The sequence below is a fragment of the Mandrillus leucophaeus genome, unplaced genomic scaffold, assembly GCF_000951045.1.
Source record: "Mandrillus leucophaeus isolate KB7577 unplaced genomic scaffold, Mleu.le_1.0 Scaffold727, whole genome shotgun sequence".
Classification (NCBI taxonomy): Eukaryota; Metazoa; Chordata; class Mammalia; order Primates; family Cercopithecidae; genus Mandrillus; species Mandrillus leucophaeus.
In genome coordinates, this window is record NW_012107886.1 from 1,027,587 (window position 1) to 1,039,823 (window position 12,237).

At 44.4% G+C, this 12,237-nt stretch overlaps 1 protein-coding gene across 1 annotated transcript in view; it reads right to left on the reverse strand.

Moving 5' to 3' along the window:
• The window catches only part of ITPR1 (inositol 1,4,5-trisphosphate receptor, type 1), a 354,179-nt gene that overhangs the window by 41,730 nt on the left and 300,212 nt on the right, over positions 1-12,237 (reverse strand). The window contains exons 52-53 of the mRNA XM_011965454.1: positions 10,483-10,605; positions 4,986-5,161 (exon numbers count right to left, since the gene is read on the reverse strand). Coding sequence (XP_011820844.1) covers positions 4,986-5,161; positions 10,483-10,605 — 299 coding nt within the window. The remainder of the gene's footprint in view (positions 1-4,985; positions 5,162-10,482; positions 10,606-12,237) is intronic.

Sequence of the window (12,237 nt, forward strand, 5' to 3'; positions counted from 1 at the left end):
AAAACAAGAATTTTCTTGGGGGAAGAAACATAAGGGACTCCAGGATGAGTTCTATTCCCCTGCCCTCTCTTCTGGGAATAACTTCTAATTTCCCCTCTGAGTAGCAGTCTTTGAGGTCTGGGTGGGACTCCAACCTGGCCATCACAATACTGTATTCCCCTGGGTACAATGACTGGTTTAGAGAGAGACACAGGACCAAATGGAGCCAATGATGTCCACTGAGCTCTTTCTTGGGATTGCAGCAAAAGGTAATTTTGTTCTTTCCTACCAACCTTGGACCTGAGCAGCTGTAAACTCTGGAGATGCCACATTACCAACACTGAAGGCACCACCAGCACTGGGGACACAGAGCCAAAAGATGGCAAGGAGGAACTGGGCCCTGAGGACACTGTCTGAGCCCCTGTATCAGCTGTGCCTGAAGCAAGGCTCTTGGTTTCTTGGTCAAAATGAACCAATACGTGTTCTCCTTTGCTGAGGCTAGCATGGATTAGGTTTTCTGGTATCTGCACCTGAAGGAGTCCTAACTGAACTACTGTGCGATACAGTCCCAGCTTTGACAGAAACCCCAATGCCTGGAAGTCCATCTCTAGCAATATGTTGACAGAAAAACTTGGCTCAGGAGGAGGCCAGAGAGGAGCCTCTCTGGATGCACTTGGTAAAACCATCTTCTGCTACTCGAGCTCCCTTGGCCACAGGTGCGGGGGAAATACTGCCAGTTAATCTGGTAGGTCGGTGTAAGTGAGCTTCTCGGCAATCAGATAAGCGAGGAAGCCGACACCCACAGATCGCTGCTGGCTTTCTCAGACAGGCTAAGCATTCAATCTGCCAGTTTTTTCCAAAATTCTAACCTTTGCTAGTGGAGGGGCTTTCATAGGGTGGGAAAGTAGCACTGACTCTGGATGATCCACGATGATGTGGTTTCAGGGAGGGGCAGATGGTGCCCTGGGTGACATCACACATTACAGGACCTCAAACACACCCCAGCTCCTGCCATCTTAACAGGGTGATCCACTTCACCCGAATCCATTCTTCCCTCTAACTTCTGCCCTAGTTTTCTCCATTGCTTCCCCAGGAAATAGCTGCTATTTGTGGTCTCAGCCTGCGGCTGGACTCTGCTTGTTAGTCTGAGATCTGGCTCCCATCCCCACCTCTCAACAGAGGCAGCTCATGTGAAGTCTCAAGGATTCTGCGCACCCAGCAGTCTTCCTGTCTGCTCTTAGCATCTTTCCCAGCTCCCTGCAGCGTGACCAGGCTCCCACCGCACCCTGCTTACCACTCTCCCAGCTGGGCTTCAGGACCCTGCCTTCTCCTCCAGCTCTCAGAACTCCAATGTTCTTTCTCTGTCTCTGTCCACAGCTACTTTCCCTCTCCCATACATTCCATGTGGGTGCTTCTCTCTTTTAAAATTCACTCTAAGCCCGGTGTGGTAGCTCACGCCTATAATCCCAGCACTTTGGAAGGCCGAGGAGGGTGGATTGCCTGAGCTCAGAAGTTCGCGACCAGCCTAGGCAACACGGTGAAACCTCATCTCTACTAAAATACAAAAAATTAGCCAGGCATGGGGGCACGTGCCTGTAGTCCCAGCTACTTAGGAGGCTGAGGGAGGAGAATTGCTTGAACCCAAGAGGCGGAGGTTGCAGTGAGCCCAGATCACGCCACTGTACTCCAGCCTGGGTGACAGACCGAGACTCCGTCTCAAAAAAATATGTAAAATAAAATTCACTCTAAATAATTATTTATTATAGCTGTTTGCCCCCCACTCCAGCTCATGTTGTTGTAAATGGTAATTAATTCTCAGCTGAGTCTTTCCCCAACCTGATTTGTGTTAAAGAAGTGATAACTGTGGAATGATTATCACAGAAGGCCAAAGAAAAAAAGAACTAGGCAGTCCATAGAAGACAGCCTCTGAGGTACTGAACATTTTTTCTGCCTAGTTGTTTATGTAATTCTTTTGTATTTCCTTCTTAAATGGTTTCCTCTCGCTGTAGGCAATCCTTACATTCCCCTCCCCACACCGATATGTAGTTCTGGTCATGTATTTCCAAATGCCCCAGCTAATGTTTAACAGCCTGTCTTTCCACCTGAAGCCCAGTAGTTCAACAATTTAAATGTATTTTCACCCTGAAAACTAGATCTTGGCATGACTTCATTTTAGATGGCTACAGTATTCTTCTTGCAATCATTTGTGACTGACAATTTGGAGCCATATTCGCCTCCTTCGTTACCCAATCAAGACAGTGATACCCTCTTTGTCTGAAAAAGGGACCCAGAGTGGCAATATGGTTTGGTTCTGTGTCCCCACCAAATCTGTTAAATTGTACTCTCCAGTGTTAGAGGTGGGGCCTGGTGGGAGGTGACTGGATCATACATAGTTTAGCGCCACTTGTCCTGGATACACTATAGTGATAGAGAGCTGGTTGTTTAAAAGTGTGTAGCGCCTCCCCATCCACTTCCCTCCTGTTCCAGCTCCAACTTTGCTGCTTTTACTCCACCAAGAGTGAAAGTTCCCTGAGGCCTCCCCAGAAGCAGATGCTGCCATGCTTCCTGTACAGCTGCAAAACCTCAAGCCAATTAAACTTCTTTTCTTATAAATTACCCAGTCTCAGGCATTTTATAGCAATGTGAGAATGAACTAATACAAGCACATTGCTTTCTGGGTGGGGTAAGGCTCTGACACTGTGTCCACCATGTATTACTATTTCCTTCCTCTCTCTTTCTTTTTCTTTCTTTTTTTCTTCTTTTCTTTTTTTTTTGTCAGTCTCATTCTATCACCCAGGCTGGAGTGCAGTGGCACCATCTCAGCTCACTGCAACCTCCGCCTCCCAGGATCAAGAGATTCCCATGCCTCAGCCTCCCGAGTAGCTGGGATTACGAGCATGTATTACCATGCCAGGCTAAATTTTTGTATTTTGTTTAGTAGAGAGGGGTTTCACATGCATACTGGCCAGGCTGGTCTTGAACTCCTGGCCTCAGGCAATTTGCCCACCTTGGCCTCCCAAAGTGCTGGGATTACAAAGGTTTGAGCCACGGTGCCCAGCCTATTTCCTTCCCATTTCTGACATCCATACCTTCCTTCTTTCTTGTACACTATGTTCAAGACTCAGGCTTGTCAAACCCAATCAAAGCGCCGCTACAGCCCCTAAAAAGCCTCTTTGCCTCTAGTCCCTCCCAATGAATCCACATCACATGCCATACCGAATGCATTTTCTCCAGAACACTTCTTTGTATGGACCATTTCTTGGCTCAAAAACACCACAGGCACTTTCCACTACCGGGAACAGAGTTTCCAACATATATTCTATACGACACTAATCTCAAGGGATACTTACAAAAAACTGCAGGAAAACAAGTTTGGGAAACAGAAATACACTGTTTTCCTTGGAGGTTCCTAATCCATATTAGTACAGTAAAGTCTGTGAGGAAGCCTGCAGTAACGAAACCCTTCATGATGTGTTTACCCCAGCATTTTTCATGTGGATTCAATCACGGGACCCTTTCTTCACCTCATATTTATCAACGTGGAATATGCTCTGGGAATGCTGACCTGGGGGATGAAGTCCAGTTGCTTTATCCTAAAATTCAGTGCTGCAAGTGACTCATACAGGATCATTTCCTACTGATCACTACCGACCACGAATGAGGTGAAACTCTTTATTGTCTCTTGATAACATCCAGGGCTTTCCCATTGTTCTGCTCTGGCCTACGGGGCCCACAAAACCAAAACACTCTTCTCAATCCCTGCTTCATAGCCAGATCCTCTCCATTCCTTTTTTTTAATTTTTAATTATTATTTATTTATTTGTTCATTTATTTATTTTTGAGATGGAGTCTCCGTTTGTCACCCAGGCTGGAGTACAGTGGCACAATCTCGGCTCACTGCAACCTCCACCTCTCAGGTTCAAGTGATTCTCCTGCCTCAGTCTCCTGAGTAGCTAGGATTATAGGTGCATGCTACCAAACCCAGCTAATTTTTGTATTTTTAGTAGAGATAGGGTTCTGCCATGTCGGCCAGGCTGGTCTCAAATTCCTGACCTCAAGTGATCCGCTCACCTGGCCTCCCAAAGTACGGGGATTACAGATGTGAGCCACTGAGCCTGGCCCTCCATTCCTTAAGCCCTAACTTCCATCCTGCTTCCTCCCTGTTATAAGCTCTTCAGCTTGACATGGCCTCTTCTCCTCTAAAGTCCTTGCTGCCTGTGCCATATGAATGCTCCCTTTGGGACATTTGCTGTTGCACTGAATTACTCTATTATTTTGCAATATCACTTCCAGTTTTGCATGGGATCTCAGCTTCCTTATATGCTCAGGGCAGAAACCCCTGGAAGGCATTTTTAGATCCTCCAGTGCCTCACATGTCCAAATTTTCTCCTTCCCTTCACCAGGAAATCTCTCCAATGTATGGTTTTATATCAGTTTGTCCTAAGAATTCTCCCAGAGATGAAATTGGCTTCTATCTTTCAATGGTAGTGAAACAGCATTTCTAAATGTCACCACTGACTTTTAAACAACTGTCTCTGCTTCTCCTCTTCCCTCTCTACCTGCCCCGTATTTGTATTTGGCCAGGCCCTCTTACCTCTCCCCTCTTTTCTATGTGGCCCTTTCCAGAAGTGGGTGCTGTGTTAATATTTGATCATTTTACTTACTGTCTAAAATCTCCCGTCCCAACAAACCTTTAACCAGATTGGCAAAACTAACTTAAATCTCAAAGCGCTACCACTTTTTCTGCCTATCTCCTGACAGGGATAGTCCCTAACAGTGAGAATGCTGATGTCCAAGGGATACGTTACAAGGCTCACTGCACCATGAGGAGCCCAAGGGGGAGACGTCCACCTGCAGCGATCCCTTGCTTCTGCTATTTTAACAGTTGCCCCAAATAATATTTTTCTGGACTGAAAGCACAGGCCAGGATTCTAGGAACCAGAATGCAAGGCATTCCTATTAATCTGCAAACAAAAAACAGTGGCAAGGAAGGTATTCACACTTACATTGAAAGCGCCCAGAAGAAACAAGGTGGGTTGTAACCCGACTGAAAATATCAATCGTAGAATTGTGGAGGCAATTAAGGCCCGGATGCCATGGGGCTTTGGGAGGGCAATGACGATGGCCAGAGAGATGAGCATGGCTGTCCACAGGAGGCCCGACCAGTGGGGCTCCAGGGTTCCTGCAAGGACAAAACAGGGTTCTCTCACAAATCTGTGCATTCACTGAGTACAGGGGACACACCTAAAACATGCACCATTACAGATTCTTCAATAACTTTTTTGGCTTACGAGTCCTAACTCTCACCTCAAATTCTCTGCCCCATCCATCACCAGCCCCATCAGCATTTTCTGACCTCCAAGCCTTCACACACGCTCCTTCTGCTGGGAAGTTCTTCCCTTCTCGTTCATCTCAGGTCTTAGCTTTGACATCACTTCTTCCAGGAAGCCTGCCCCAATCCCCTTCCTCCCCACAAAAACATGTCAGGAGTTCCCTCCTCCTCCATATTCCCTGCTTCCAGTCATCCCTACAGGACACTATTTCCTAATGGTCAGTTTACTTGTCTCTCTCTCACCCGATTGCACATTCCCCAAGGGAAGTACCTGGTGCCTGGCAGGCACTCACGAAAAGCTTGTTCGAGAAATAAAACTCATGCATGTGTCACACTTCACTCAGAGAAGGCGACGTGGAAGCCTAAACTTAATTTCTATTAAAAGTATGCAAAGGAAAAATGCAGGTCCCCTGCCTGAATCAGATTTCTCCAAGGGAAGGAGAAAGGCAACTTCCGTGTCATGAGCATCATCCTACAATTAGATTATCCCTGCAGTCAAAGAGCTTATACCAATTTTTGTCATCTCTTGCTACTGCAAGTTCTATTTAGAGTGTCCCACGAGACGGCTTGGTTATATAACATGAGCCAACACGGCTAAAAATATAGTTCTGTAAAACACTCATTAAAAAAAAAACACCCCTATTTCAAATGCTGTCACATTTTGAGTCTCCTTCAGATGTAAACAAGCAGCACTACATGATTAAGGCCACTTATATAAAGGAGCTTCACTTCTTCAGAGATGCTGGGATTGTGGCACCATTGGGGAGGAGACACCTCTGCAGGGTACAGCTCTTCCAGCAGCTGCTGGCTGCCCTAGTTCATTGAGTCCACGCCTGCCGGGATTCAGCCTCACTTTAACAACTGTTTCCTCTGCCCAGCCACTTACCTCTTCCCTTTTGAAATCCTTCAAAAGGCAAAGCTGATGGGGAATGGGGACAAAGAGGCAGAGGTTTCTCGGAAATTCAAGAAGTGCACATTGAGGCACATGTGCTGCTTTCCAAGCATTTAACAATTGTTAGACAATCTTGTCAAGCCCTTGACGTTGATGACCATTTATTTAGCCTATTGTCCCCAGTCTACTCTAAAGGAAACTGAGTCTCAGGTGACATTTCTTGCCCAAAGTGATGCAGCAAATGGCTGCAGACCATTTGCCTCTGAAGTCGATGGTCCTTAAACAATATTTTAAAAAATCCATGCATTTTAAGGGTAAAATTTGGTGAATCTTGGCAGTTCATATAGTCATGAAACCACCACATGTAACTGTCACCACAATCAAGATACAGAACATGTTTATCACTTTAAAAGTCTCCTTGTGCCTCTTTGCAGGTGATGCCTTGCCCCATCCCTACCCCCAGTTACCACTGATCTGATATCAGTCCCTATGGCTTTGCACTTTCTAGAATTTCATAAAAATGGGAAAATAATCCTATCAGGTAGTCTTTTGTGCTTGACTTCTTTCACCTAGCAAGTTTTTAAGATGCTTCCAGGTTACCATGTTTGTACTGATACTTTGTACTTTCTATTGCTGAGTATATTATAGTATGGATATATTACAATTTATTTGTCCAGTTAACAGTCAATGAGTTTCTAGTTTGGAGTGATTACAAATAATGCTACTAGAAACATTCACGTACAATTCTTGGAGTGGACATAGTTTCATTTCTCTTGAACAAACATAAAGAAGTAGAATGTTGGATCCTACATATATGTTTAACTTTAAAAGACAATACCAAACTGTTTTCCAAGGTGAATGTATCACATTGCCTTCCCACCAGCAGTATATGACAGTTCCATCTGATCCACAGCATCACCAACACTTGGTAGTGCCCATCTTTTTCATTTGGTCATTCTAGTAGGTTTGCAGTGGAATGGTGTTGTGATTTTAATTTACATTCCCCTGATAACTAGTGATGCTGAGCATCATTTCATGTGCTTACTGGCCATTCATATATCTTCTGTGAAGTGTCTGATCAAATGTTTTGCCCACTGTTTTAACTGAATAGCCTTTTTATTATTGAGTTGTAAGAGTTCTTTACATATTCTGGATATAAGCTTTTTATCAGATATATATTTTGCAACTATTTTCTTCCAGTCTGTGGCTTACCTATCATTTTCTGAAGTGCTTAATGCCATTTTAAATGGACTCTTAAGATGATCTCAGTATCATCAATGTGACCAGTACAAGGTATGTCCCAAATCCTGAAGAGGCCAATGTAAAAATGCTGTCTCCTCACTATAACAGCAGTGTTAAAAAACACAGTGCTAGATTCCAAAAAACCAACTCTAGAAAGACATCTTTGAGACAGTTGGAGAAATCTGAATTTGGACAGGCTATTACAGGATTTGCTGTTAGTTTTGTTAGATATGATAATGGCATGGTGATTATACATATTTTAAAATGTCCTTATAAGTTAGAGATATACACTGAAATATTTATGGACAAAAAATCCAAGATGTCTAGACTTCTTTAAAATGTTTCAGAAAATATAGTACAGGGATAGATGAAACAAGATAGGCCAAATTGTTAAAGTTGGCTGATAGGTACATGGTAGCTCATTATACTGTTCTTTCTAGTTGTGTGTATATTTGACAATTTCAATAATAAAAACATTTAAAAAGTAGTACTACATTTGCTTTAGCCATCATGGCATGCTCACAAATTCAGTAAGCAATCTGAAGCTGCCTGAGTTGCATGCTTTTGAAAGACTGTAACTTGTCAGTTCTAAAACAAAGGTGTGGGGGCGGTGATAGTTTTGAAAAGGAGCTTTTAAGGCCACTGGTTCTTGGCAGTCACAAACCTTGTAAGCCACAGAACCACACAAAATCAGCATACATGATATGGCTGTAATACACATTCAAGAGGGACATTATGAAATCTTGTCTTTAGGATGCAACAAATTCTAACACATATTAGCTCAAAGAAATACTTTCAGGTCAACAAACCAGATCTTGTTTCTAGGCAGGGTTAATATAACCCTTTTCCTGAGGATGGTTAGCAGTGAGTATAGAAAATGCCCTCAATGCATCTCACAAAAGGAAAAAAGAATCCCTCTGAGAGTGAATTGATGCACTTAAGGCAGTATCAGCCACTAGACAATGGCAAAGGCTTCCTTGGGTCAGATCAGCCTCAGGTCAAATCTCCTAGGAACTCTGATTTTTGCTTTTGCTTTTTGTTTAGTCCATCAGCATGAAGTTCTAAAGCCCATGATTCCAAACCAGGCATCCTTGCCTCCTGCAGACCAGCCTGAGTTGATGGCTCATTCAGAATGCCCCATTTTAGAGCTGGAAGGACCCTCAATAGTCATGCCATCCAGGGGATCTCAAGCTTGGATGGGCAAGAAACACATGCTCTGGAGATCTTGACTAGTTTGGCAACTGTTTTTCCCTGGGTTCTTCAGGACTTTCTGAAGCCATATGAAAATTTTCCAACCATGGGCTTAATGTAAGCATCTCTTCACACAGAGGATGACAAGGACTTGCTGAAGTGGCTTGCCCAGAGTGGCTTGGCAAGTGGGCGGCAGGAGTCAGGCAGGGAACTTAAGTCTCTGGACTTCCTAAGTCTAAGAATGCCACGGCAGGAGGCTTGTCACTGAAGGGGGGGAGGGGGGCTGTCAACTCTGTGTCCCCAAAACGGGTCTGAATGCTGCCACAAATGACCGGTGAAGAAAATGGATGTGGTGAATAATAAAATCTGTTTGAAATACTTTTAAGGCAATGGAGAGTAAACGAAAACACAGACAAGGTAAGGGTTGAATAATCTGCTGTGAGGAGCATGACAACTTCCCTGAGGTGAAAGGAGACCTGGGCCTCCTCTGCCACAGCTGGCTGAGCTCCTCACTAGCCCTCTGCCACACATACCTCTGCTGACTGGCTGCTGGGTTAAGGTGGACATCCCCAAGGAGAAAACCTTGCAGCCCTGGGTTCTAGTCAAATGTTTTAGACACCGACATGGGCATTCATGCTTCCTGACATGACATTAAAAAAAAAAATCCCCCCTGGACTTGTGTTTAGATTGTACTTTTGGGTGGTGGGGAGGATTCAAATGGTGCCTTCCATGTAACTTAAGGTCAAACAGAAAAGCTAACTTCTCAAAAGGGTAACTTAGGCATATAAGCATTACATAACATGTCATTGCTTTCAGATTGGTCTTTAAACTGACTTATCACCCACACACGTCTGGTCAGTTGATGTCTGTATGATTAAGCTAAAGAGTGGAGCCTAAAACTTACTCCTGTGTGGTTTTTGTGTCTTATGTTTGGGCTCTTTATCCCATTATGTTTCACACAAGGTGGTTCCTGGCAGGTTGTTATATGCGTATGTGAGGTGATCTATCAAAAAGCTCTGATGAAAAATTTAGCTGGGAGGTGGACCTCCCAGGTGGCCGTTGTGGATGTCAGAAAAGGGGCCGTGAATGTATCACAGAAGGGGAGCTTTGAATGCCTGCCACTGGAACCCCACAAGTGAGGATGCTTCTAGGATGCCATTAATGTGTTGAGGGGCCCCAAATAGCAAAATGCCTCCCTCCGAATTGTCTGCCTTTTCTCAGCAAAATGTGTAGCCTGGAAGGAGATGGGCTGGGGGGAATCCAGAAAGACCATAATCATCATGTTTTGTTATGTGAATAATGGCAGGTAGCTCTTAATAGACTAAACACTGTACAGTCTGCAGTCATTCAAGTCCTGCCTCCCCTGGCAAAAAGAAAAAAAAAAAAAAATTCCAGAGATTTCTTACAAATTCTTTAGTCTGAAATCAATTCCAGAAGTGCGGTGTGGGAATACATATACTGGACTGAGCATCAAGACATCTATGTTTTAGAGTTAGCTCTGCCATTCGTTAGCTACGTGACTTTGGCCTGATCGCTTAACTGCTCTGAGACACAGTTTCCTCATACATAAAACAAGGGGCCTATTAAGAGACTTTCTCACAGGTTTAATAGTATCTAGCTGCTTCTCTTTCTTTCCTGGTTAAAAATAAATGGATAAAAAAGTTAAATTATTTTAATTTAGATTTAAAACTAAATCTGTGGTAACAGCTACAATCTCCTCTTGTCTGAACGTGGATAACTGGGATCCCCCATATTGCACCAATACATCCAGGAACCACAATCGAGATGCAAGTCATAGCCTTCCTGCTGCTTCTAATAGATTTTTTGAAATTAAAGATATGGGTACCTCCTCGGACTCCCTTAAATGGGTAGAAAAATGCCACGAGCAGGTTCATCAGGACGGCCAGGTTAAACGAAATGCTGCTCCAGAAAGACATGTTGCGGGCACACCAGTACAACACGGGCTGGGCTGCAGAGACAAAGGCAAAGCCATGTGAGGTTGGAGACCCCGAGCGGGAACGCCAGGAATGCAATGTGGCCCTTCCACCCGCTCTGCCCCACAAGTCCACTTTTGTTCCCGGTTTTTACCACAACAGTAAAAATGATCGTTTGTTTTGAACTTGGTACATAATGACATCAGATTGGTTTATTTTTGTGTGGAGTACTTACTGGAACAGAAGATGTATTGGGGGTGGAGTAAGGAGAGAGGGAAAAGAGAAAAGTTGGAGCATCTATAAACCCTGTATACCCCAGTCACAGCCATCAGTTACGGAATCTGGGGGTTATCCAGAGTTCACACATTGAGTTCTTGGTTCCCCTTAGGGCTCCGGGACCAGACGAGATGCCTGGAGAGACCCAAGAATTCAATTAGCTTTTTAGAAGTGCAGGGCACTGGGGAAGGGCGAGGGAGATACAGCATTCAGAGTCCGCCCAGCTGGGCCCCAGACTAGGGCTGGTACCATTTCCACATTCCTCTCTGGCTCAACACGCTCCGCTAACACGCCAGTGCCTAAGAGCAAGGCAATGATTCCTTTCCTGGCATTGAGTCATCTGCCATTTCCCTGAAGTTGGATGATCATTCTTGAGGACAGGGAAGCGAGGGGTACAAGTTGCTGACCTGGTGGTCAGCAGCAGAGTTCCCATCTCCAGGGCTATGGCAGAGAAAGAACGTGGCAGCAAAGCCATCACAAAAGGGCAAGAGACAGAGCCACTTCGGACATTGCTGCCACCTTAATCCACCGTTGCCCACAGGTTATCCCATGCTGGCCGGGCATTCTCAGTCTTAGAACAACAAAACACTTGGTTACAGGGGTGCCTTTTTCCCTGAACTCTTTTTCAATGGTGCTTTACACTTAGGATGACGCTCCAAAATAGACATGGTAGGCATAATTTCAGTGTCCATGTCAGAGGCGAAGTTTCCAAAACACAGTCTCATTCCATATCACCCCCCTCCAGAGAAAAGCATGGAGTACGTGAGAATGGATCTCTATCGTATATTTCTTTTTCCCAATGAAGTCATCATGTAACTTTGGGACAGCAGCCAATGACAAATCCAATGGCCCTATAATAATGCTTGTAGCAGCAGCCAAGCCTTTGGGAGCTTCCAACCAAAATAAAATTATGGTGCAATTAAATAGAGCCCTGGGTAATTTATTAATCGCCCATATCATGTTTGCACTTGGTAACAGGCAGTGTTTCCAAACTGTAGAGTTTTAGAGCCATGAGCAATCATCTAGTTTAAAATCCCTCATTGTTTAAACGAGAGAAACTGAGGCTCAGCACAGGGCAGAAGCAGTGGAGATCTTGTTACCCAGGTTAGTGATCCTCTGGGTTCAGCGACAGGGATAAAAATAAATGACCGATGTGACAATTCAATGGAGTAGCCAGCCAGGACCCAGTCAACCACTAGGTAGCAATGTAGTTGTTTTGGGAAGTTGATTGCTGAAGTAAATTTAAGCTGAGACATTTATCTGCTCTGGAAACAACAGCTATTGTGTTTCTTCTGGGACTGAAGCCCATTTCTGATCTGGATATGTAAACTCCAGAAGAGGACAGAAGAGATGAATGGCAAAGAGTTGATAATTGCTGAAGCTGAGTGATG